The sequence below is a fragment of the Sus scrofa genome, chromosome 13 (assembly GCF_054392235.1).
Source record: "Sus scrofa isolate SSC_HxYL_T2T_F1_AM1 chromosome 13, Sscrofa_HxYL_maternal_Yorkshire_Landrace_v2.0, whole genome shotgun sequence".
Lineage (NCBI taxonomy): Eukaryota > Metazoa > Chordata > Mammalia > Artiodactyla > Suidae > Sus > Sus scrofa.
Genome location: NC_139395.1, coordinates 105,833,832 through 105,858,821, shown reverse-complemented (window position 1 = coordinate 105,858,821; position 24,990 = coordinate 105,833,832). Strand labels below are relative to the sequence as shown.

At 41.9% G+C, this 24,990-nt stretch overlaps 1 protein-coding gene and 1 long non-coding RNA gene across 4 annotated transcripts in view; one reads left to right on the top strand and one right to left on the bottom strand.

Moving 5' to 3' along the window:
• The window catches only part of LOC110256316 (uncharacterized), a 347,057-nt gene that overhangs the window by 112,455 nt on the left and 209,612 nt on the right, over nucleotides 1-24,990 (bottom strand). The window lies entirely within an intron of this gene.
• MINDY4B (MINDY family member 4B) overlaps nucleotides 17,178-24,990 on the top strand; it is a 33,864-nt gene continuing 26,051 nt past the window's right edge. Inside the window, exons 1-3 of the mRNA XM_084990073.1 lie at nucleotides 17,178-17,290; nucleotides 17,528-17,555; nucleotides 19,216-19,383. Of these exons, the coding sequence (XP_084846199.1) occupies nucleotides 17,178-17,290; nucleotides 17,528-17,555; nucleotides 19,216-19,383 (309 nt within the window). The remainder of the gene's footprint in view (nucleotides 17,291-17,527; nucleotides 17,556-19,215; nucleotides 19,384-24,990) is intronic.

Below are 24,990 nucleotides of genomic sequence, written 5' to 3'. Positions count from 1 at the left end.
ACATGTGCTATACCCTCGATAAATCTTTGTTGAATGATGAGGGCCAATTTTCAACCCTTCTTTCTATTCCAGAGTCCTGACTGCTGCTAATTTCTACCGAAGTCCCTATTCTCAGTCCCCTTCCTACCATCATGCATGTACCCTTCCCCTTGGTCTCCATCTAACCATAAATCTACCAGGCCTTTCACTCCTTCATTTGGGGAACGGAGGGTGATGCTGAGATACGAAGTCTACTATACTGCCACAGCTTTCCAATACTTTGCCAGTAACTGCCTTCCACACTCAGGAGATGCTGATGCTGGTTCCATGAATGAATCAAATGGCTCATAAGATATTAATTAAGCTTCAACCACGTGCCCTACAGGAACAACATTCAGGGCATTGACCCTGCTCTTAGAACTTCAATCAGTTTCCTAAAATCACTGGAACTATGCTGCCGCTGACATATAGATCATTTTCTCAGTAAGTGAATGAAAATTGAACCAGCTCGTTGCAGTGGGAAAGAGATTTGGTTTAAGCCCAAACTCTCTCTCTCTCTCTCACCCGTTCTATAATGTTGGGGCAGTCCCTGACTTTCCCTGACCTTTGTTTTCTGATCTAAAGCCGATCTAGCCATCCCAGACTCCCCTGGTACATGAACATAAATAACAATCATATTAGATTTAGTTTCCCAATTTCAATGACTCTTCATAGTCAGCCCCTGTCAAAGAGAGAACCAAGGCCTTTGCTCCCTACCCTAACCTCTCGCCCAAGTCCCTCCTACTTCATTCTGGAAGTTTATAAGTCCTCCTGTTTCCTAAGGAACAAATCTGCTATTCCAGCACCCACACCAAGGCAGCTCATAGCTTACTTGCCTCTGAGGCCTCTGTGCCATGACTGCTTTCACAGTAGTCAGCCCCCTGCCAAAGAGAGAACCAAGACATTGCTCCAGCCCTGCCATAGGCTCTAAAATGCATCAGTCTGTGGTAGACTGAGGGCATGGGTAGAGAAGAAAACATTCTGCCATCTGTGCCTCCAACTAGCCTTGTGCCTGTCATGTCACACATTTTTCAGAAAAGCCTCAAACCAGACCCGCAAGCTGAATGCAACCCAAAAGCCACACATGGGATGGCATTCCCTCTTCTCTCCTCTCACAAATCCCTCTTCTCTCCTCTCTGGGTACCCACCTACAAAATGTCCTCCTCTGACCCAAAAGGTCATGCTTTTCAGCTGGGTCAATGTCTCCTTCATGCATTCAGAAGGAACTCTGGCCTATGATCTGGAGAGTCGGGACTGAATCCAAAATTTCATTACACCTGAAAGACCATCCACTCAAAAGCTCTCTCCAATCCCTCGTGACTAAAACAGCTAATGATTTGAAGGAACCCAGTGCTTCCTGGAGAGCACAGTCAGGCCAGGTATGGCAGTATGTCACTGGGAGCTCAGGATCTGGCTGTGCAGGGCTGAGCAGGAGACACTAGGACCTGTCCTAACCTGATGGCCCCATATCACTGGCATTTGCAAGTCTGTTCTGAACAAGGCCCCGCCATGCAGACCAAAGAGCCAAATTATAGCAGTACTACTCCTCGTTTTTCTTTAAGCAGTGAAAGGTTTCCAGCATATTTATTAAATGGCTCCCTTTGGAAATTGAAAGTTTCTGTGTAGGGCAGCTTAGGAGCTTGATAAATCTGCTCCCCCCCTCAGACAGTTCAAAGCTGCATTTTCAACACTTTTTGAGTTACAAATACTCCAGATTCCACAATAAATTAATCAACACCTTCAGCTGGGATATCCCCCTGGCCCCTGTTAAAGGTAAGGAGGACTATATTGACTCAGCAAGGTCACGGGGCCAGAGGAAGGCCAGTGCGGGCTGATTTAGGTCTGCAGGCTGGCCACGGAGAGGTGCTTAGGGACCTGGGGAGGCCAGCTCTGTGGGGGTGGGTGGAGGAAGCAAGCATCCATCCTGGGGAGGGCAGGTGCCTTGTGTGCAGGAATTTCACAGCAGATTATTGAAATGAAATGTCATGGCTGCACTGATGTTAAGAAGGGCATGCTGGGGCCTGTTAAGAAGGGCTAGGAACAGAGACGGGGCAACCAACAAGGACATTTTACAGAAACTCACCCAGGAGATGAGAGTCTGACTCAGGCACTGGAGAGGTGCAGAAATGTTTGTGGAAAACTATCCAAGGTCTGATGATTGACCCAAGGAGTGAGGAGTGAGCAACAGGCTATCTGGGCAGTATTCAGAGTTGAGTTAAGTTCTACAGCGAAGTCTCTCTCCCCTATTGCAGTGGCTTGAATAAAATCTCTCTTACCACTTTTAAGAAATGTCAGGTGAAAAATTTTTTTCTGTGTGGCCGAAGACTAACCACCCAATACTATGAAGGGGGTGAGGTGTGAGAAGACAGAATGTAGGACCAGAGCCTTAGAGGTCGTGCCCATAGTTGAGTGAGGGCAGTCAGAGGAGCCGTGTTGGAGAGCTAAATGCTTGGGAGGTGTCTCAAGGGGGTGAGAAGAAATAGCTGGGTAAACATACAAGAGGCCAGCAGAGCTAAGCTTGCTTGTGATTGCAGAGAGTATGGTGTGGATAAGTGCAAGTGGGGAAATGCACACCCGTGGACACAATCACAAGCAAACTAGGCAGCCACCTGTGTGGTACAGTGTTAAATGGAGGTGGAGAGGGTTGAAAACTCCTCCTTTCCTCCAGAAAGTCCACTTTCTCATTTCTTTTCTGACATATGAAATTCTTTTATTAGGAAAAAAATGCTTTATTATATAATTAGAATTAAGGCTTATATGGTCACTCTGGGAGAGGTATATATCTACATATAGACACTTTTTTTTTTTTTACAGTGTCAATAATTGCTGTTGGAGCCTTTTTTAATGGCCAGTTTTGATTAGGAAAGAACATGGAAATCGAAAGGAACCACAATTCACTTTTCTCTTTGAGAGGGTGAAAGGGCGCAGATTTATTAGATGGGCATCAAGTGTTAATCTGCCAATAACAGAGTTGCTTAGTTGAGGTTTTTGTAAGGAAAAGAAACCACTCTGGCAAACTGAAGCAAAGAAATGGAATTTATTGAAAGAATGAAGCATCTTACAGAGCACAAAAATCTTACTGACCTCCACAACCCAAGGAAGACTCAAGGACTCCAGGACCCCAGGGTTTGTGATTAGTCCCTACAGACCTCAAGCACTAATTGGATTCTCTCACTGTCATATGACCATGCAGTCCAAATGCATATTCCCCAAATAAACAATCAAGCCTGTTTGGGACAAGATGCCTGAGTCAACCTGCTATAACTGTGATGGGGTCATGGCAGACGGATGGCCTCTAGGAACTCTCTATGTGAAAACGGCAGTGTGATCAGGAAGGTATAGTACACCTGGGCTCCTTCCATACATTACTCCCCAGCCATGTGGCTCTTCACCATTTATAAGCCAAGCACCTCCCCACAGCTATTCTCAACCTCACAGTTATCAAATAAGAAGGCTAAGCAGGGACTCTTTCATAGGATGTAGTGATGCCAGGTGAGGAAGATGAGGCTTACAAAGCTTAGTGGACTGACCCAAGGTCAGAGATAGACTAAGTAGTGTAGGCAAAGACTTAAACCTATGTCTCCTGAGCTGCGAAACCAAATATGTGAGTGTGGGTATGGGAGAGACAAGTGACTACATGGGTAGGAATGCTTGAGTAATGGGTGAGCGGTGTCTGGATCAGAACCACCAGAAGCTATTTACAGTCCCCTCAAAGGCTAGTCTCCCCCTTATAATACAATAAAAACATTCCTAGTAGAATAAATGGCTGCCCAGCTAAGGGTTACATTTTCAACCTCCCTTCCTAGCAGTGGTCACACAAGTCTAGCCTATAGGGTGTGAGCAAAAGTGGCATATGCAAATGCCATGTCATGCTCTTACCCCTTTCCCCTTTACCCCTTTCTCCTTTCTACAGTCTGGAATGCAGAGTTAATGGCAGGAGGTGAAGCAGCCATATAGGACCATGACGTGCAAACCAAGAATGAGGACGGCAGAGACACAAAACGGACAAAGCCTGGGTTCCTAATGATTAAGAAGCTGCATCTGCAACCTACACCACAGCTCACGGCAATGCTGGATCTCCTTGGCCCACTGAGCAAGGCCAGGGATTGAACCCTCAACCTCATGGTTCCTAGTCGGATTCGTTAACCACTGTGCCACGACGGGAACTCCAGATTTTTTGTTTTCTTTTTAAAGCCACGCTAACAGCATATGAAGGTTCCTGGGCTAGGGATCAAATCCAAACTGCACCTAAAGGCCTGTGCCACAGCAATGCCAGATTACAAGCCACACCTGCAAACTATGCCAACAGCTTGCAGCAACACTGGATCTTTAACCCACTGGATGAGGCCCGGGATTGAATTCACATCATCGCAGACATTTTTTTGGGTTCTTAACCCATTGAGTCATAATGGGAACTCCAGGAGACTATCTTTTAAACACTTTGGATGACATGGCATTAACTTTTAGACCAATATTTTTTCTCATGTATGTCTCAAAAATATTGTGTCTCCACTGCTACACCTTAAGAAATGGCCCATTGAATAGTCTTCTCTCATTTTAACAGACCTTAAATAATATGAAGGATTATGACTTTTTTTTAATCTTACACATTTTCTACTTCATATTATTCTTAAAATCCAGCACAGAACTACAATTTGTATTTTCTCAATAGCTATTCGTTATTGTCATACATATAAGACGTAATTGAGAAAAAGATATCACTTATATCTGGAATCTAATATATGGCACAAATGAACCTTCCCACAGAAAAGAAAACCATGGACTTGGAGAATAGACTTGTGGTTGCCAAGAGGGTGGCGGTGGGAGTGGGAAGGATTGGGAGCTTGGGGTTAATAGATGCAGACTATTGCCTTTGGAATGGATTAGCAATGAGATACTGCTGTGTAGCACTGGGAACTATGTCTAGTCACTTATGACAGAACATGATAATGTGAGAAAAAAATGTATACATGTATGTGTAACTGGGTCACCATGGGGTACAGTAGAAAATAAATAATGTATTGGGGAAATAAAAAAATTAAAATAAAATAAAAGACTTTCTTAATTAAAAAAGGAAAAAAAAAAAAAGCCACCATACAAATCAGTGCCAACCGAGACTTATTTTCAAGTCCAAGAAATAATTTTATTACACTTGTATTGGAGAAATAATATAATGCCATGCATCATGCAGTATCATAGTAAGAACTGATAAATGCTAAATATTTTCATGATCGATATTCAGGCCAAAAAAAAAAAAAACCAAACATAAGGAATTAGTGATAATTTATGCCTTCATCTATTTAAAAAATTTTAGTGATTATATATCAATAGTGAAATTATTAATAAACTATGTTCCATCAATTGAAAACTTTAAATGTTTATGACTTTTGATACAATTATTCCTCTTCGAGGAATTTTTTTTTTCCTCATAGGGAAATTTTTAACAGAAATTTCTATCAAACACACAGCTACAATGACTGTAATTATATATTTTTGGATCTTGTATGAGATTTTTCATAGACTAAATTCCTTTACAATGCAAATTTTAAATTGCTGGTTATGAACACTAAATATTTTTAACTTTTTATTGTGGTAAATTTCAAATATATACATAACTAGAGAAAGTAATACAATGAACCCCTCTATACCTATTACACATCTTCAGCTACTAACTCCTGATCAATTTTGTTTCATTTTTAGGGTCTTATCCACTTCCGATCCTCCCCAAGTGGATTATTTTGAGGCAAATCACAGATGTCATTTCATCTATAAATATTTTAGTATATATTTCATAGTAAGGATTTTTTTTTAAACATGATCACAATACCATTCTTTTTTGTTATCATCAAACATACTGTGCTTAAATTTCCCCTATTAGCTCATAAACATTTTGGCAGGATCCAAATAAATTCCATACATTACAATCAGTTGCTGCATCTCCTTTAGTGTATAGGTTACCTGGATTGTTATGGGAAGGACCAGCAATATTCTGGTTTAAGTCATTGTTTTTTTTTTTTTGTTTTTTTTTTGCTATTTCTTGGGCCGATCCCGCGGCATATGGAGGTTCCCAGGCTAGGGGTCTAAACAAAGCTGCAGCCACCGGCCTACACCAGAGCCACAGCAACGTGGGATCTGAGCCGCGTCTGCAACCTACACCACAGATCACGGCAACGCCGGATCCTTAACCCACTGAGCAAGGCCAGGGACCGAACCCACAACCTCATGGTTCCTAGATGGATTTGTTAACCACTGAGCCACGAGGGGAACTCCCCTTAGGTCACTATTACTTGCAGTCTCTCTGCCCCAGCAAGGACCTCCTAACACCTCATCTCCCCACTGGACCTGCAGGGGCTGGAGTCCAGAACACTGCAGGCCCCGTTTCTCTGGGCAAGCTCGTGATTCATTACCCTGGTCCCCAGGCCAGGGCTGACCCAGACAGGGGCGGGGCAGAGTCCAGCCCCCAATCTGTCTTCGTCCCAGATGTTACTAGTCCTTTTCAGTCTACCCATCAGCCAGGGCAGCAATCAGGACGTGTTGGAAGTACCAGACTTCCTCCAGAAGCAGTCCAGGCCTGGCTCACCTAAAGCCTGAATTTTTTCCCCAGGTTGCAAAGGTGCTATGCTAAGAATTAGTCAGTTTGTAAATTGGCGAAGAGACCACCTAGATCAGGAGTCAGAAAACTTTTTCTGTAAAGGGCTAGATAGTAATTATTTTAGGGTTAGCTGGTCATGTGATCTCTATCACAACTACTCATCTCTGCTGTTGAGTGTGAAAGCAGCCACGGACAGCATGTAAACAAATGAATGTGGTTATGTTCCAATAAAGCTTTATTTATGGACACAAATTTGGATTTCATATGATTTTTATAAATATAGCATACATAATTACATAGTATATCTTAGCGTCTCAGGATATCTTGGTATCTGAGTACATGTTAGTGTGTCTTAGTGTATACTATTATACAGTATATCTTAGTATATCATAGTGAATTGTTATACTATGGAATAGTTAAAATATTTTGTGTCATGAAATATTGTTATTCTTTTGTTTTCAACTTTTTTTTGGCCATGCCCATGGAACGCAAAATTCCTGGGCCAGAGCTCAATCCCACACCACAGCAACAACACAAGCCACAGCGGTGACAACACCAGACCCTTAACCCACTGAGCCAGCGGGAAACTCCTGTTTTCAACCATTTAAAAATGTAAAAACCATTCTTAGCTTGTTGGCCATACATAAAAAGATGGCAGACCAGATTGGTTGGTCCATGGGCTGTAATTTGCCAAGCCTGGAGTTAGCCTAACCTTCTCATCTCTTTTAGAATTAAACTGAGGCCCAGAGAGGTGAATTAATTCACACAAAGTCACGCAGTAAGTTGATGCCAGAGGCCAAATTAGAACCCCAAAGTTACCAAAGAGTAGAATAGGCAAGAACAATGTATTCAAGAACTGTTTGAAAGGCCAAAGACAGGGAACCAGAGCTTATACTCAATGCCATATGGATACATAATGACAATAGACGACAGCCTGACTGCAGTGCCCGTTTCCTAGTAACCACAGCCTCTCTGATGAAAGATTGCTCCCACTTGTTATTTATAACTTATTTCCCAATAGGGAGGGTGAGTGATTTTTTTTTTTTATATTTAGTTACAAGAGCCAGGGAAATCCTGATCTACCATCTTAGTATAGACACAAACCTTACAGCCACAGCTGCCAGGAGATGGGAGAAAGCAAAGAAAGCTGCAATGTACTGTGTTGTCCCTGTTACCAACAACAAGGGTCACATATAGCAATTACTGACGGCTTGACACAAATAACAGATGGTGTGAGGGGAGATGGGAGGGAAGGGATGCATTCCTATTTATACTCTACGGAGGCAGTCATTATGAAAAACCTTTCTGCACCTTGTTCATTACTGGGAGCATCTGTTAATTTTGCCTGCCTTTTGACTTTGATAGAATTACTTTGCTTCTGGTTCCTAGAATTAGGCTCCTGAGAATGAATTCTGCTGTCTCTGAAGGGGCTTTCTTGACTCCATAGAAAACTGGATGATCCAAAGTCCGGGTAGAGAGCACAAAGCATTACAAAACCACAAAACTACAAATAGAGCTGAGTTCATGGACCTGAGTCAAGAGATGCCACATGAGGTTGAGCAGAATGACAAATTAGGCCAAAATTAGAGAATGTATGCACAGAAGGGGTTATCTAGAGATTACCTAGTGTTGTCCAACCCCTTATTTTACTTTTTCAGGCTCAGAGAGGGTAAGTGACTTTTGTAAGACCACACAGCAGATTAAGTGCATGCATATCATTACTTGTTGCCCCATGACCTTTCTCTTGCCTTAACAGCCTCTAAAACAAGTCAGAAAATATCTCAAAGCAAGTAGAAGTGAAGTACCAACATGTTGATGTAGAGCCTTCACTTCCTTCCATTCACAAATGTAAGTAGACAATTATGTGTCATTGCACAATCTTTGTTAAAAGAGAGGAAGACAAACCCTAATACCAATAACTCATCTCCATTTGTGTGGTTCTTTTCAGTTGACAGAGACCTTGCATCCTGTTGAGTTTTGTAACAACTCTAACAGGTCAACTAGGCATGAATTATTATCCTTATTTTGAAGAGAAACCACTAAAAGTCATAAATACCTGTTATGGAACGCTGTTCTAGATCCTTTTTGGGTATTAATGAATACCTTATTGTGACCCAGTGATATGGTTACAATTATTATCACCATTTTTCAATAGGAACTAAAGCACACAAACTCATAGACATGGAGAACAGACTTGTTGAGACTTTGCTGAGGGGGAAGGGGAGGTAGTGGGATGGACTGGGAGTTAGGGGTTAGCAGATGCAAACTATTGCATTTGGAGTGGATAAGCAATGAGATCCTGCTGTATAGACGGGGACCTGTATCTAATCACTTGTGATGGAACATGATGGAGGATAGTGTGAGAAAAAGAATGTATATATATGCATATACATATACATATACATGGGTCTCTTAGCTATATAGCTGAAATTGACAGAACATTGTAAATAAACTATAATAAAACAATTTTTAATGAAAATTTTAAAAAGAAAGAAACTAAAGCACAGAGAGATGAAATGATGGGCCCAAGAGCCATGCCAGTATCTAGATATGGTGGTCACACCCTTGGGTGACCCCTCCCACAAGTCAGATTTCTATGTAATACCTTTGAAGGTGGGATTGTGAATTGCTTCTTATCAACAGAATATGAGATTAAGAGAGTCATTACCGGAGTTCCTGTTGCGGCAAGCAAACAATCCAACTAGGAACCATGAGGTTGTGGGTTCAATCCCTGGCCTTGCTTAATGGGCTAAGGATCCAGCATTGCCATGAGATGCGGGTCGGGTCTGGCATTGCTGTGGCTCTGGCGTAGATCGGCAGCTACAGCTCCGATTGAACCCCTAACCTAGGAACCTCCATATGCTGTGTGTGGCCCTAATAAGACGAAAGACCAAAAAAGAGAGAGAGAGAGAGAGAGAGAGAGAGAGAGAGAGAGCGAGCCATTACATAATGGGGTCGGTTCTCCAAGAATATATAACAATTCTTAACATGTGTGCATAACAACAGAGCATCAAACTTCATGAGGCAAAAACTGATAGAACCGTGAGGAGAAATAGATGAATTCACTATCATAGTTGGAGATTTCAACATCCCTCTCTCAGAAATGGGCAGACCTAGCAGGTGGACAATCAGAAAGGACCAGTTCAATTCAACAATGCCATCAAATCAATTGGATATAACTAACATATAGGATATTTCATCCAACCAGAAACAGAATATATATTTTTCTCAAACTCATATAAATCTTCATCAAGACAGACCACATCCTGGGCCATAAAACATACCTAATGTAGTATAAGATGTTAGGTTGGTGCCCACATTTTGGTCCATGAAACAAATCTATCTAACTGGTTAACCAGTTGAACTCAGGGTTGTTAAAAAACCTAACAAATTCAAAAAAATAGAAATTACAATGTCTACTCTTAGGCTACAATGGAATTAAACTAGAAATCAATAACAGAAAGATAACTGGGAAATCCCCAAATATGTGGAGATTAAACACACACTTCTAAACAGCATGAAGGGTCAAAGAAAAAAAATCTCAAGATAAAAGTTAAAATATTTTAAACTGAATGAAAATAAAATGCAACTTATCAAAATTTGTGGAATGTAGCAAAAGCAGTACTTTTTGCCACGGTTTCGTCTAAGCACTGCTTTTGCTACATTCCACAAATTTTGATAAGTTGCATTTTATTATCATTTAGTTTAAATAAGAAAAAAAGAGAGGGTACAAATGACTATTATCAGAAATGAAAGAGCAGACATCACTACAGATCTCATGGACATGAAAAGGATAATAAAGGAATACCACAGTATAAGCAAAGAGATCCTGCTGTATAGCACTGGGAACTATATCTAGTCACTTATGATGGAGCATGATGGAGGATAATGTGAGAAAAAGAATGTTTATGTGTATGTGTGACTGGGTCAATTTGCTGCACAGTAGAAATTTGATGGAACACTGTAAACCAACTATAATGGAAAAAATTAAAATCATTTTAAATAAATAAATAAAGGAATACTACAAACAACTCTATGCTCACAAATTTGATACCTTAAATGGAATTGACCAATTTCCTGAAAGATACAATCTGCCAAAACTTACCCAAGAAAGAGACCATCTGAAAAAGCAAACAGACTACGACCAGCTGAGAGGGTATCACTCTCATGATTGTTCCTTATAGGGTAAAGGTGAAGAAACTTTGCAAGTGTAAGTAAAGTCTCTAATCATTTTGACTTTCAGTTAATCAATAGGGAGATTATTCTGGGTGGGCCTGACCTAATCAAGATAGTTCTAAGAGAGTTTAGGCTTTTCCCAAGATTAGAGACTTGAAGCAGCAGAGACACCATTTTTCCTGTTGGTCTTGAAGAAACAAGTTCTGTTACAAAGAAATAAATTCTGTCAGCTTAGAAGAGGACCCTGAGCCTGGATGTGAACTCAAGGTCTAGCCAACACCTTGATAATAGTCTTGTGTGATCCTGAGCAGAGGATGCTAAACCATGTCTGGACTCCTGATGCATAGAGACTGTGAGATAATAAATAGGTGTAGTTTTAGGTTGGTAAGTTTGTATTGTATGCAGCAATAGATAACTAATAAAGCAGAGGAGCAAAGATTCCTACCCAGTCTAATTCCAGATTCCTCCAATCTGTCTTTAAATGCTGGCTCTCAGATTCTTTCTGACACCAAATGAAAAGATTCCTCTCCCCATCCCCCAAACCAACTTATTCTCCAGTATTTCTCCAATACTACCTAGGTGTTCTGCAGTTGAATTTTAACTGCCTGGAGTTAGACTCCACAGGTATAAGATCTCATCCCACCATACCACTTTCACTTCAGACATCAGTAGCAAGAAAGCATCAAGTCAACCGTACTCCTAAGGAACCAGTTATAAATTAAGTATTCCTCAACCCCCCCCCATAAGTTCAGCAATTTGCTAGAATAGCTCATAGGACACCCCCCTCCAATACTTTACTTCTGCTTCCGAGTTTATTATAAAGGAAGGGTCAGTTGAAAAGGTATGTAGGATGAGGTCCAAAAGTGTCCCAAGTATGGGAGTCTCTACCCCAGTGGAGTTGGGGTGTGCCATCCTCCTGGCACATGGATGTGTTTGCAAACTGGGAAGCTCCCCATATCTCATTGTTTAGGGGTTTTTATGTGGGTTTCATTACATAGTCATGATTGATCAAATCACTGGCCATTGGTGATAAGCTCAATCTCTAGGCTATCTCCTGGAGAGCAGAAGGTAATGCTGAAATTTCCAGGCTTATCATCAAGGACCAGTTTTTCTGGTGACCAACCCCCATTCTGAAGCCATCCAGGGGCCCAGCCAAGCCTTGTTAGAATAAAAGATGGTCCTATCACTCTTGATAGGCAGGAAATTCCAAGGGTTTTAGGAGTTCTATGACCTGAGTTGGGGACAAAGATACAATATGTATTTTCCCATATGCCACACTGGTCTTTAAGATCTTTCGGAATAGGGCTGGGGCCCATACCAGGGACTAAGTGACCAACCAAAGACCATATGGCCAAGGGACTGAGTCAGGACAAATGTCCCAGTCTTCACACTTTAGGACTTTTGACTTCCAGCTCTATCTCAGGCCTGGGCTGCCACCCCTAAAATACATAAAGGCAGAAAAGGTAAAACTTCTATTTTTATTTTTATTTATTTTTAAATGATTTTTATTTTTCAATTATAGTTGGTTTACAGTGTTCTGTCAATTTCTACTGTACAGCAAAGTGACCTAATCATACATATATATATACATTCTTTTTCTCACATTATCCTCCATCATGTTCCATCACAAGTGACTAGATATAGTTCTGATACTGGAAAGATGATACCAGAATCCAGGTTCTTGTTCATAGCAGTCTAAGAATGAACTCTGCAAACACAAAGGCAGCAAGCAAGCAAAGTCTCTATTAAAGGAAAGCAAATAGCTCCCAGGGCTGCTGGGAGGGGGGAGAAGACCACCATTCTCTATTGTCCTATAGGGGTTTTTTTATTCCTTAAAGGTGGGGAGGGTAATAACATGGGGTCCAGAAAGATGTGGTTTTTTTCTCCCATTGGCCTTGCTCAATTACCTGTATCAGTCCTTGATCAATAGGGTTTTAAGGGTGGAAATGTCCTCATAGGTCTCAGAGTTTCTTTGCCCTTTTCTTCCCAGAAACAGAGTCACAGGGGATTAGGAATTAATGTCCATCTGGGTGTAGGTACACTCCTTATAGAAAACAAGGAGTGGGGATGTTACTCCCTGGGTCTTTTAAGACACAAATGTTAATCAATGGCCATATCAAAGAATGGACAAAGCCCATGCTCCTACCCTGACTACCTGAGTTAATATTCTACCTCAGTTTCCTGTGCTATAGAGCAGGATCTCATTGCTTATCTACTCCAAATGCAATAGTCTATTAACCCCAAACTCCCAGTCTATCCCACTCCCTTATTTGTTTTTTGGCCAAGCCCACCACATGCAGAAGTTCCAGGGACAGGGATAGAACCCACACCACATCAATGACAACACCTGATCCTTAACCTGCTGCACCACCAGGGAATTCCAGAGGAGAATTTTTAGTACATAAGAGGCAAAAAAAAATTGGTTAAAGGTTAAGAAGTTTCACGCATGTCATATTCATTATGATTCTATGACATAAGTCAAAGGAGAAACAAAATGAAGCTTAGAGAAACTAAATGAATTCTCAAAGTACAGTCCTGGGGGAGGGTGAGTTGACTCTGGACTGGACACCCTTTTTCTCTTCCTTCCCACACCACCAAAGAACCAAAGGGGAATATATCAGCTGTCTTCTAGTTTCCAGTGGATTGGCAGAATTCTTTAAGGATGGACAATAATCAGGAAATTCCCATCTCCATAGAAAGAAGAACTAAAGAAAATGAATGATAATTAAAGCATAAAGGATTTAACTTAATCCTAAGGAAGAGCTTTCCACGGGTAAGGTTAATTAAACACTAACGAGATCTTGCTTAAGGAAAAAAAAATCAAAAGGCTCTGAAATAACTGCTTCCAGATTTCTGTTTATAAAGTCTTACGAAAACAGCAAGAAAGACTGGGGATTTTGCAAACTGGTCAAAATACTTGCAAGCCCAAGGTTTTCAAATTTGACTATAAGGCTGAATTGAGTAAAAGACTATAAAGATCAGTCATAGTTTTCTGGGAAACTATAGCAAATGCTAATAACATTAAATGTTTACATGTTAGTTTCCAAGTTTGGAATAAAAATTAGCTTTCTCAGGAAATCATTGGTATTAGTTTTCAAAATTATCAACAAAGAAAGCAAACGGATTTCAGGCATAGGTTTCTACAATTATACAGTGGGTTTCCTTTATAAGTAAATGATTTCAGACCCTCCACCATCCCCTCTACCCCGTCACAAAATTTTCCTCCTCCTCCATAGCTCCAGCTTTATACTTTCTCTTTCCTTTTGCTGCTGCAGATCCAACTGCTGCATGAGACCAAGTATTCAGATTTTTTGATGCACCAGGGGCAGGCTTGTGACAGGGGATTTAGCTGACGTCATGTGCCATGGGGTGGGGGCAAAGGTATTGCAAAGTGAGGGGGACAACTCCCAATTCTAATATGTCTGTATCCGTCTCCAGCCCTATTTCTCCACATCTGGCCCAGGATCCCCCAATCTAATCTTTTCTTTCTACCCTATTTCTTACCTCCATGCTCCCACCCTAAGGGGGACAAAATACCCAAGAGAGTGGTGGTTTCCCCTGGAAGTAGCTGAATCACTTTATTAACTCCTGGGAGAGTCCGGAGACCAGCTCTTAGCAATTTTTTTTTTTTTTTTTTTTTTTTGTCTTTTTGCCTTTTCTAGGGCCGCTCCCACGGCAGTATGGAGGTTCCCAGGCTAGGGGTCTAATTAGAGCCATAGCCACTAGCCTACGCCAGAGCCACAGCAACACAAGATCCGAGCCGTGTCTGCAACCTACACCACAGCTCAAGGCAATGCTGGGTCCTTAACCTACTGAGCAAGGCCAGGTACTGAACCTGCAACCTCATGGTTCCTAGTCAGATTCATTAAACCACTGAGCCACAACGGGAACTACCAGCTCTTTCCATTTTTAGACTACTTATCAACATCGAACTGAAAAGGGTAAAGGAAGGGAAGTAAAGACAGCACTTTATTTATTTATTTATTTATTTAGTCACTGGAGCGTATGCTTCTACCTTTATAGAATTCTCTGCAAACCAGGACACAGACAGCCCCAAATATACGTACTTAATGATTCTTAGGAAAAAAATGTTAAAAAAAAGAAAAAAGAAAAGAAAAGAAAAAAATGTTTCTCTCAGTTATTCCACTTTCCTGGTTTAGGGTTGTTAAATTATTTAAATGACAGATCTAGAATTAATTTTTAATATGACCTTCTAAATAGGAAGTTCTAAAGCATTTCTCACCTTTACATTATTTGAGGGCAAGGGTCAAATAATTTTTTCTATGGTTTTTCTATACTAGGGATTGGGAGAGTGCTCAATAAATACTAAATACTAATGCTACCATTAAAAGTATAAAATTATAAAGAGGAAAGCAGAGGAAATCTTTTCTTTTTAAAAGAGGATTTCTGGTTAGGGCAGGGGAATAAAAAAGGATTTCTTTATGCCTCTTAAAAATACTGCATTTGATGGAAAAATCTTTATGGCACCTGTGAATATGAAATGGCTAAACAACCACCAAGAATTATTTTGAGAAACTGGAGGTAGAGCATATTCCCAAGCACAATTGTTGTCATCTAAAACCACCTCTGGTTGATGCAGTGACTTGCAGTGCTTCAAGGTCTTTGCAATATCACATATAACCAATCCCCTCAATAATAATAAACCCATATAAATCTTCGCTTTACCTGCTTAGCTTCCCCAGAATTTTACAAAATTCATAATTAGAAAAGTCATAAAGTAACTTCCTGTTTAAAAGGTTCAATTTCAGATTCAATTAAGTCAGAAGAGACAGAGATCCTTTTACTGGTAACCGGTATTTGTTTTGGATAAACACCATTGTGTTACTCAGGGTTCTCCAGAGAAACAGAACCTATAACGTATGTGGATCTTTCTCTCCACCTCTCATATATATCATATGTAAGAGATTTATTTTAAGGAATTTGTCGCATGACTGGGGGACTGGCAAGGCTGAAATGCGCAAGGCAGGCTGGAGACCCAGGGAAGAGTTGATGTGGCAGCTCCAGTCTGGAGGCTGCTTAGAGGCCAACTTCTTTTTCCCCTCAGTCTTTTTTCTTAAGGCCTTCAACTAATTGGATGAGGCTCACCCACCTTACAAAGGATAATTTGCTTTACTCAAAATCTACTATTTAACTGTTAATCACATCTAAAAAAAAAAAAAATACCTTTACAGCAACATCTGGTATTTGACCAAAAACTGAGTATCATAACCTAGCAAGTTGACACATAAAATTAACCATCACAACCATCAGTAATTTTTTAAATTTTTTCTTTTCTAATGGCTGCACCCACAGCATATGGAAGTTCCCAGGCCAGGGATTGAATCTGAGCCACAGCCAAGGCCTACGCCATAGCTGTGGCAACACCGGATCCTTTAACCCCTTCACCAGGCCAGGGATCACAAACCGCTGCAGTCAGATTCTTTTTTTTTTCTTTTTTTCTTTTTTACCTTTTTAGGGCTGCACCTGTGGCATATGGAGGTTCCCAGGCTAGGGGTTGGATTGGAGCGGTAGCCACCAGCCTACTCCACATCCACAGCAACTGCAGATGCAAGCCGAGTCTTCAACCTACATACACCACAGCTCACGGCAACACCACATCCTTAACCCACTGAGCAAGGCCAGGGATTGAACCTGTGTCCTCATGGATACTAGTCATATTAGTTTCCACGGAGCCACGATGAGAGCTATTGCAGTCCAATTCTTAACCCACTGTATCACAGCAGGAACTGCACCACCAATAATCTTTATTATGCTAGTTATTACAGTTATAATTCATACAGCTAACATGAGGAGACATACTTTAAATTTCTCCCCAAAACAAATCAAACCAGTTCTTCAAATCATGTAAGATTACTGTGTGCTAAAATCTATAGATATTTGTCTGCCGGCCAGTTTCTTCTTTGGCCTGCATACTACCCAATAGTAGTTGATATCCTTTATTGGTATCAACATGATGGCTTTTATTCTCTTTGACTACGTATTTCCAAGGAGGCACCACAGCGTAAAGTGCTATCACATTCTACCAACATGATACCTCTCATCAGTTAAATTATCCCCATTGCTTTGATACAGGTAAGTAATTGCCATCCCTTTGTTTATAAATCTGTGTGTTGGATTAAACATTCATAGCATCTCTACAGTGAAGAAAAATACAAAAGGATTCCACCTCTAATGAAAGTTTAATCATGATCTGATAGCAGGGGCTTACCAAGAGCCCAGAGCTTCAACTGTGTGGCGTGATCTCCTCACTGGTCAGAAGCAGGGGTTACACACACATCCCCTGGGCATATGTGCAGCCATCTCACCTCACTGCCAGACCACTCTCTCCCAACTGTACGATTTCCTTCTTTCAATTCCTTACATCATGGAAATGGCTATGGAGCCCTTGGACCAGGAACAAAGCTCCCAAGAACTAGATTTGGAGGAGATAGCTAGGAAGATTTCACTGCTTGACAGATGGAGGGAAATCTTTAGCTATCACCGGTAAGATGTTCTCATTGTCTCATTTTTGCAGAACCAGAGGGATTTTAGGCATTTAAGTAATCAGCTTTTATGCTTATCGTGTAAGAAGTCTCCATTACAGATTTGCATTGACAATGCTTCAGGTGTAACTATTTGCAGAAAGAGACATCACTAGCAAGGTTGAGGTTAAGGAGGATTGAGGATCTGAGAGTGGAATTCAGTGAATAATTTTCGTGATATTTTCTCTTTCACTTATAGGTTGGGAACCAATAACACAACTTCTCAGGTAATTACTTTTCTCAAAGACTATGTGTTTTCCTCTAGTTGCTTCTTCAAACAATCACATTAACAGCATAATCTGCATTTATTCTCTGTGCATGCCACTCAGACATCCAGCATTTAATGTGTGAAATCATAAACCTAGAAAGCATATTGAAGATTTTTTCTTGTGCTTTCTTTCTTCATAAAAAAAAACCCTTTTCCTACTTTTAAGAGCTACTTTTTTTCATCATTAAAAGCACCATATGGTTATTATTTTAGGAAAAAAATGAAATCTAGAGTTCCTACACTTGTGAAATAAGACTAGATTCTGACATCAAGTGCTTCAGTGATCCTGAAGAAAAGTAGTTCTGAAAATAGTTATCATCTTGATTCAGCTTCTGAAAAATTGTTTTCCTTTGCCATCTTCAAATAAGGAAAAGATGACTGAATTCAGGTGTTAAAAGGTATTTTTAAATCTGTTATACAATATAGGATGAAAGATATTTTCTCTCCTGTCACCTGAAAAGGTTAGAAGGTAACGATATTATATTTCAGATATTAATTCAACCACCGAATCAACACAGCACAAGGTATGAAGGTGATTTTCCTGGCACTAATGTACGATATAATCAAACAACTGAATTATTAATATTTTAACTATAATACTGAAGCACCTCGTTCCAAGTAACCTGTGATCAGAAGCCTTATTATTTGTGCTGAGACTCTCGTAGCCAGTCTACATTAGAATCAGGGAGATAATGCTTCTATTTTAGTCCTGTAAGTATTCAATGGAGCTACCGATCATTTGGAGGAATAGACTAGTCAAAAGATAAAACAATCTTTACAAAGAAAAAAATAAATGTCAACTTCTGCTTTACAAAAAGGGGGGGGGGGGACCCACTGCCGCACATGTAAAGATTTTCCATGCGATTTGCAAAATGCATCTTATCCCATCACTTGTCTGTGACTTGGATGCTGTGTTTCTGAGATAAGAAAGCACCTTAGCCTCTAGGAATCCAGAACAACTAGGAGGGCAGTTTCCTTCATGTTTCAGCTACCAATGGGGCAGATTTGTTTCATGACATTAGGATAGAAGTTAAGTAAAATGGAAGAAGAAATGATGCTAACTTATATTTAAATGCTATAAGAATCAGTTAAGAAAAGTAAAAATCGATTTTTTCCTTAAAGGTAGGGGGTGGATTTTTTTTTTAAAGAAGAAAATTATTCTACTCACTTGCTAGAGGACAGGAATCTGAGAAAATTAAAAGGAGGCAACCTGACTTTGTTTATTGGCCAGTTAACAAGGTAAATGAGAAACACCTCATATAGACTAGAAAGAGTCACTCACTGTTTATAAAATGTTGTCTTCTCAAAACAAGAGACAGTGACATTTACATTCTTCTATAAACATAATTTCAAGCCAAGGTCTTGATAGCATTAATTATGTTTCCATAGTTACACTTAACCTCTCCGAGTCACAGAAAACTTAGGCGAAACCCCTTTGACACAGACACTGGGGTTTTTCTGCCTCTTTTATTGCTATTTATGACAATTTTCAGACATCTTTCAAAGGGAGACAACGTTTTCCGAACACCAATATTTCAGAGAGAAAGAGAGAAAAGAGGGAAAGAAAGGTCATTACCAGCTCTGTTTGCTTTGTTTTCTGGTGGTGGCATTTTACACAGAATCACGAAGGCAACCGTATATCTGCTGGTGAAACTGAAGATGGAACAGGGACACCTCGGCCAAAAGGACAAGGACATTTGCCATCAAGTAGCCTTTGTTCTATTCCCAAACCCTCTATCATCTCTTCAAAATCAGGAGGCTTTCCTATCTCCCTAGCAATGGCCACAGTAAGTATAGCTTGTCAATTAAACATGAAAAGAAACGTTAATCTTCCCCAAACAACAAGGCTGGGGAATCTTATCTGCTGTCATGTGAGAGTATTATGGAAGATAAGACTACAGACGGTTGTTATTGGTAAAAGGAGAATATAATTAAAATGACTTATTTATGGTCTTTTTCAAGGACACTGGTAATGTTACCGTCTTTTCCTCCCAAAGTCTGCGAGTCTCTATTTACTTCCTCAATGTGATAACAAAATTTGAAGAAGTGAGGTAGTTAAATTCAAATAATTCCACATTTGAGGACAGCAAACGTGGAAGACAAGGTAGATGTGGGCAGGAGGGAGAGAGATGGGGGAACCCATCCAGACCCAGTCCTCGGGAAAAGAGACGATCTCAAGAAAGAAACCCTTTCTGGGCTTGCCAACTAATAGGCAGATCTGAAAAGTACCCGATGTTTGAGATCCAAGTGGATCTGGGAGCTGCTGTTCTCAGGGACCATTTCATCCATTCATAACTTGACTAGGGAGGAGGCGAGGGGCTGAAGCAGACACCTCGCAGCATCTCATTGCCTGGGCTGGAAGCAATGCTTTGGCAAATGTGCAAAGGACCAGCTGTCCTGGTCAAGGAGGCATGATTGGGCATTAGGGAAGCGAAGCCAGGGGTCGAGCCAGAGAAAGAGCACCAGTTGGGATGAGAGATCTTTCCAATTGGATTGTCCTCTATGGCAGCCTGTTCCAGCATAGTGAAAATCCAGACTTCTCAGGTCAATTTCCCAGTCTCCCCAGCCCCCCAACCTCCAGACTACATTCTAGAGCCGTAGGAAGAGATCTCTCCTCAGGCCCTGGGAACAAAAGTTGGAAGAAGCATTTCTTCCCTGAGGACATGCTTCCCCAGCCTGGGCACATTTGTACAACCCACCCAGGACCAGCGTGGTCAGCTGGGCAAAGACCAACACCTGCTTGGCCTGCAGTCAGGGCCACCTGGGACATAAAGCTCTGCAGCCTGTGCCCTGCAGGTGAAAGGGAGATTCCATCTGTTTTTCTTTTGGAATCCCAGGGCCAGGCTGGCCCTGAATGCAGTATTCTCGACCCAGTATAGCCATTCCTTAGACTCCCAGATGGGACAGTCGGGGACTACAGTCCCTATATTCACCACAGCCACAGCAATATGGGATCCAAGCTGCATCCATGACCTACACCACAGCTCACAGCAACGCCGGATCCTTAACCCACTGAGCAAGGCCAGGGATTGATCCTGCATCCTCATGGATACTAGTCAGATTGATTTCTGCTGCACCACAATGGGAACTCCCCCCACCCCATATTCTTTTTTGTCATGCATATCCTCACAGGCTTCACCGCTGCTCTCTCCATGGTTATAACTGCAGTACTGGGAGGCCCACTTGCTCTTTCTCAGCATCACAGATCTTTCCACATCTATCCACCTTCCCTCTTGTGCTCAAATGCAGATGTCACAGGAAGACAGATGGGCAGGGCTCTCTTAAGATGCTACACTTGGCCCACTGGCCTCACCACTCCTGAATGCTGCCTTAACTTGGGTCTTACGTATCTAGTTAATCACTCACCTTTTGGGTAAACAAGACAGGTTATGTGTAATCATGTTAGAGCCTCCAGCCTTGGTAGTTATTCTGCCTACACTGAGTTACAGAAGCTAAAGTCAGAGCAACTACAGTCATTCCTCCATATCCTTGTAAGATTTTTTCCTGGAGGCCCCTACTTCCCCAGCCTTGTGGAAACCAAAATCTGCCAGTGCTCAAGTCCCTTGTATAATATGGCCTAGTACAGTTGGCCCACAGATACCAAGGGCCAAGTGTATGTGTATTTTACCGTACAAGGTTTTTAATGAACAATCTTTAATTAAAAAAAAAAAAAGTAGGAGTTTCTCTTCTGGCTCAGCAAGTTGAGGATATGACATTGTCTCTGTGAGGATGCAGGTTCGACCCCTGGTCTCACTCATTGAGTTAAGGATCCAGAGTTGCCGAAAGCTGCAGTGTAGGTCACAGATGTGGCTTGGATCCAGTATTGCTGTGGCTGTGGCGTGGGCCCAGTTGCAGCTCTGAATTGGGCCCCTAGGCTGGAAACGTCTATGTGCTGAAGGGGAAGCCATAAAAGAAAAAAAAAGTACTATTGGCAACTAATACATTTCTATGGAGAATGTTATTTTAAAATTTACACAGGGAGGTCCCATCGTGGCTCAGAAGAAATGAATCTGACTAGTATCCATGAGAACACAGGTTTGGTCCCTGGCCTCACACAGTAGGCTACAGACGCAGCTCAGATCCTGCGTTGCTGTAGCTGTGGCATAGCCCAGCAGCTACAGCTCTGATTCGACCCCTAACCTAGGAACTTCCATTTGCCCAGATGCAGTCCAAATAAATAAGTAAATGAAATTTACACATATCAGGAAATAGGCTACCTTTTGTACGGAAACCAGAGGAATCATCTGTGTGATTCTACATTGGTACTGCATTTGCCTGTATATGCACATAGCAATTCCAGAAGACTCCTAAATGTCACAGTTGGGGAGGGAGAGGGACAAGAGACAGGGTGGAGGGAACCTTCTCAGCATAGTTTTTTGTACTCTCAGGATTTTGAACTATATGAATGGACAATCTATGCTTAAAAACACTATGACACATTTTAAAAACGGGGGTGGGCAAGCATTCACAGATGTTTCCCAAATCTTCTGGTTCCTCAGCATATCAGAGAGGCAGTAGAGTCTGGGTCTGAATTTTCCCTCTTGTCTGCACACAAAGATGTGATGCCTTTGAAGACCCTGGTGAATTTTCCAAGATAATTCTCTCTCTTTGGAAAAGGCCGAGAGACAAAAGAATCAGACTTGATGGAGTGTTAAGGAAGTCCCAGAAGTAGAGAGAATTGATTTTTCTTCAAAAAAAAAAAAAAAGCAAATTTGGACATTTTCCCATTATGAAGACCAAATGACAGTGTGTTCCTTAAATAGCTGTGGCATTAATTAAACACACCCTGGGATTTCAAGATGATGACCCTTGGGATTCTGAATATGTGTGTCCAGGGAGGTGGTTTGGAAGCTTGACCAATTCTAATTGACATTTCGGCAGTGCAGCTGCCTGGCAAATTAGAGCGCCTGGATCCTAATATGCACATGAGTGTGCCTTTTGTGGTCATCTGCTGTTCTCAACCTCCCACCACCCCCATTTGGAATTGGGAGGCATGGGATTTCCTGACATTAGTACCTGCTTTTGCTGGGACTCTGGTGAAAAATTAGGGTGTGGACAAAGCACCCAAGGCTCCTTTCTTTTCCCAGTTCTGTTTTTCACCTTTTGTTGCCCTATTCCCAATGCCACAGCCTTCTTCCTTTCGCCAGGCTCCCATCGTATGTGTGTGTAGTGTAATTAAGGGCGGTCAAGGCTACTGGCCCAGGTGAAATTGCAGAGAGGTAAGCATCCTCCTCTGGGCTCTTCCACAGTCCACACCCCCTTTCCCGTCCCCCAATCCCCAGCTGCTGTTCTTCCCAACAGTGGCAGTTCCCATCCTCCTCCACAACCAGGCTCTTCTCCAGGACCCAGCCTGGAACACCTTCCTGTAGCCTCTTTCATTAGCGGCCAATAAACGAATCTCTAGTGTCTTTGCAATAACACCCAGAAGGACATATTAAAACTGTAATACTGGGAGATAAAAAGATGCTGAGGGAGACCCAGATGAGAAAGGCTTTAATAGAGGATAATAGGCAATGGGGCAGCTTTAGGGGAGCAGCAACTCCAGCATAAGGTCTGGCTGAGAGATCAGCCACAGTAGATGTTTACTCAATTAACTTACTGCCTCTGGACAGTGCCCAAGAGAGGCATCTCTGTACCAGGTATTGGGTACCACCCATGTGCCTCTTCAGCTCTGAGACTGAGGCTGTCTGAGCTGTAGTCACTCCATCAATAGGGCTCCCTCCTCTGACTTCCTGTTGACTTTGACCAATGGGAGCCCTGGAGGGAAGGGAGGGGTGACGTCAGGTTGTACGGAGCTGGCCAGCTCCCTCTCCTCAGAGGGCAGGTCTCTCCCCAGGGCTCTCTCCTTCACGCTGCCCCTGCAGGTCTCAGACACATGGTGACTTCTCACTCTTTCCAACCCAGGGATCCTGCAGCAGTCATTGTGTTTCCCTACATGCAACCCAGAGCTTTGTAAATAGTCCCTGAACTGAATTTTCCCAGTTAATTATCCTGACTTCAGTTTCATCTCTTTCCTGCTGGGACCCTGACTGGTACCAGCTGAAAGGCCTGCATTTGGGTCTTGACACTACCATTTACTAGATGTGTGACCTTGAGCATATCACCTTACTACCCTGGGCCCCAGGTCCTTGAACTTTAACATGAAAGGGCCAAGTTAGATTTTCTTTTTTAAATTCAGCAAATACTTCTTGTGAGCCTGCTATGTATGGGGTGCTGCACCAGAGCTGAGAAATCATTGGTGTGTTCATGTTTGACCAAGTCAAGAGACTACCACACTGCTCAATGGGCCAGGATAAAAGTGTCTTCTTAGGACTCACAAATTCTAAACTCTGAATCCATGAGGGTCCAGTAATTTCTAAGGCAGGAAAAGATTTATGGAAGGAGCTGCAATGAGAATTATTTTACCGCAAGTTGTGGGGGGCAGGTTAGGGAGGATCTGGGGAGGACTGGACAGGGACAGGTGGTCACGTGGAAACTAAGCCTGGGGACAAGGAACAAGGCAGTTGAGGTAAGGAAATGAAACCTGCTGGGGAGAATGATCTAGGACCTGTGTGTGTGTGTGTGTGTGTGTGTGTGTGTAAGAGGGAGAGACTGAGAGAGATAATGATCACATCATTATCATCATCACAGCAATCAGGAAAGAGAGGTATTCATTACAAATCCTGGAAAACTAACAAAGTGAAGAGAGAAAAACTACCAACTGCACTTGATTGTGTTAAATAATAACAGTCATTACAGTCATTTATTAGAACCATTTACCATTTGTGTCTGGTTACCAGGCAGCACAGCAACGTATGCGTATCACTGACTATATGTCAAGTTTATCTTGCTATAAATGATATGGCTATGAAAGTCAGTGTTATGTAGGTGAGGTGAGTCATCTTTGCTGTCATTCTGGCCAGTGGGGGCTGCCTGGAGAGGCCTGCAGCCCCCTGTTCTAGGCCCCCCAAGGTTCATCCAGACAGTGCTGCTCCCTCAGTCAGAGGTGGCAGCTGGCAACAGAAATAGGAGTTTGGTTTGGCTTGCAGAAATTTTTTAAATTGAATTTGAATTCCAAGCTTTCTTAGTCACCACCGTCTTACTCTCTCACATTCTACATAGCTCCTCCTCCCTTATTCCTGCCAATCTCTGGTCTTTTTCCATCTGGGCTATGATTTTCTTCCATGCAGCATAAGACCTTCCAGAGTAGACAGGCTGTGTTTTCATAAAGGTAATAACAGCACTCATGGTTCCCTCGGTCCTTTCAATACTTTTCCTCCCTCTCTTTTTTTCCTTTTTATAGCTGTGCCTGTGGCATATGAAAGTTCCCAGGCTAGGGGTTGAATCGGAGCTGCAGGCCTACACCATGGCCACAGCAACACCAGATCCAAGCCATGTCTGCGACCTACACCACA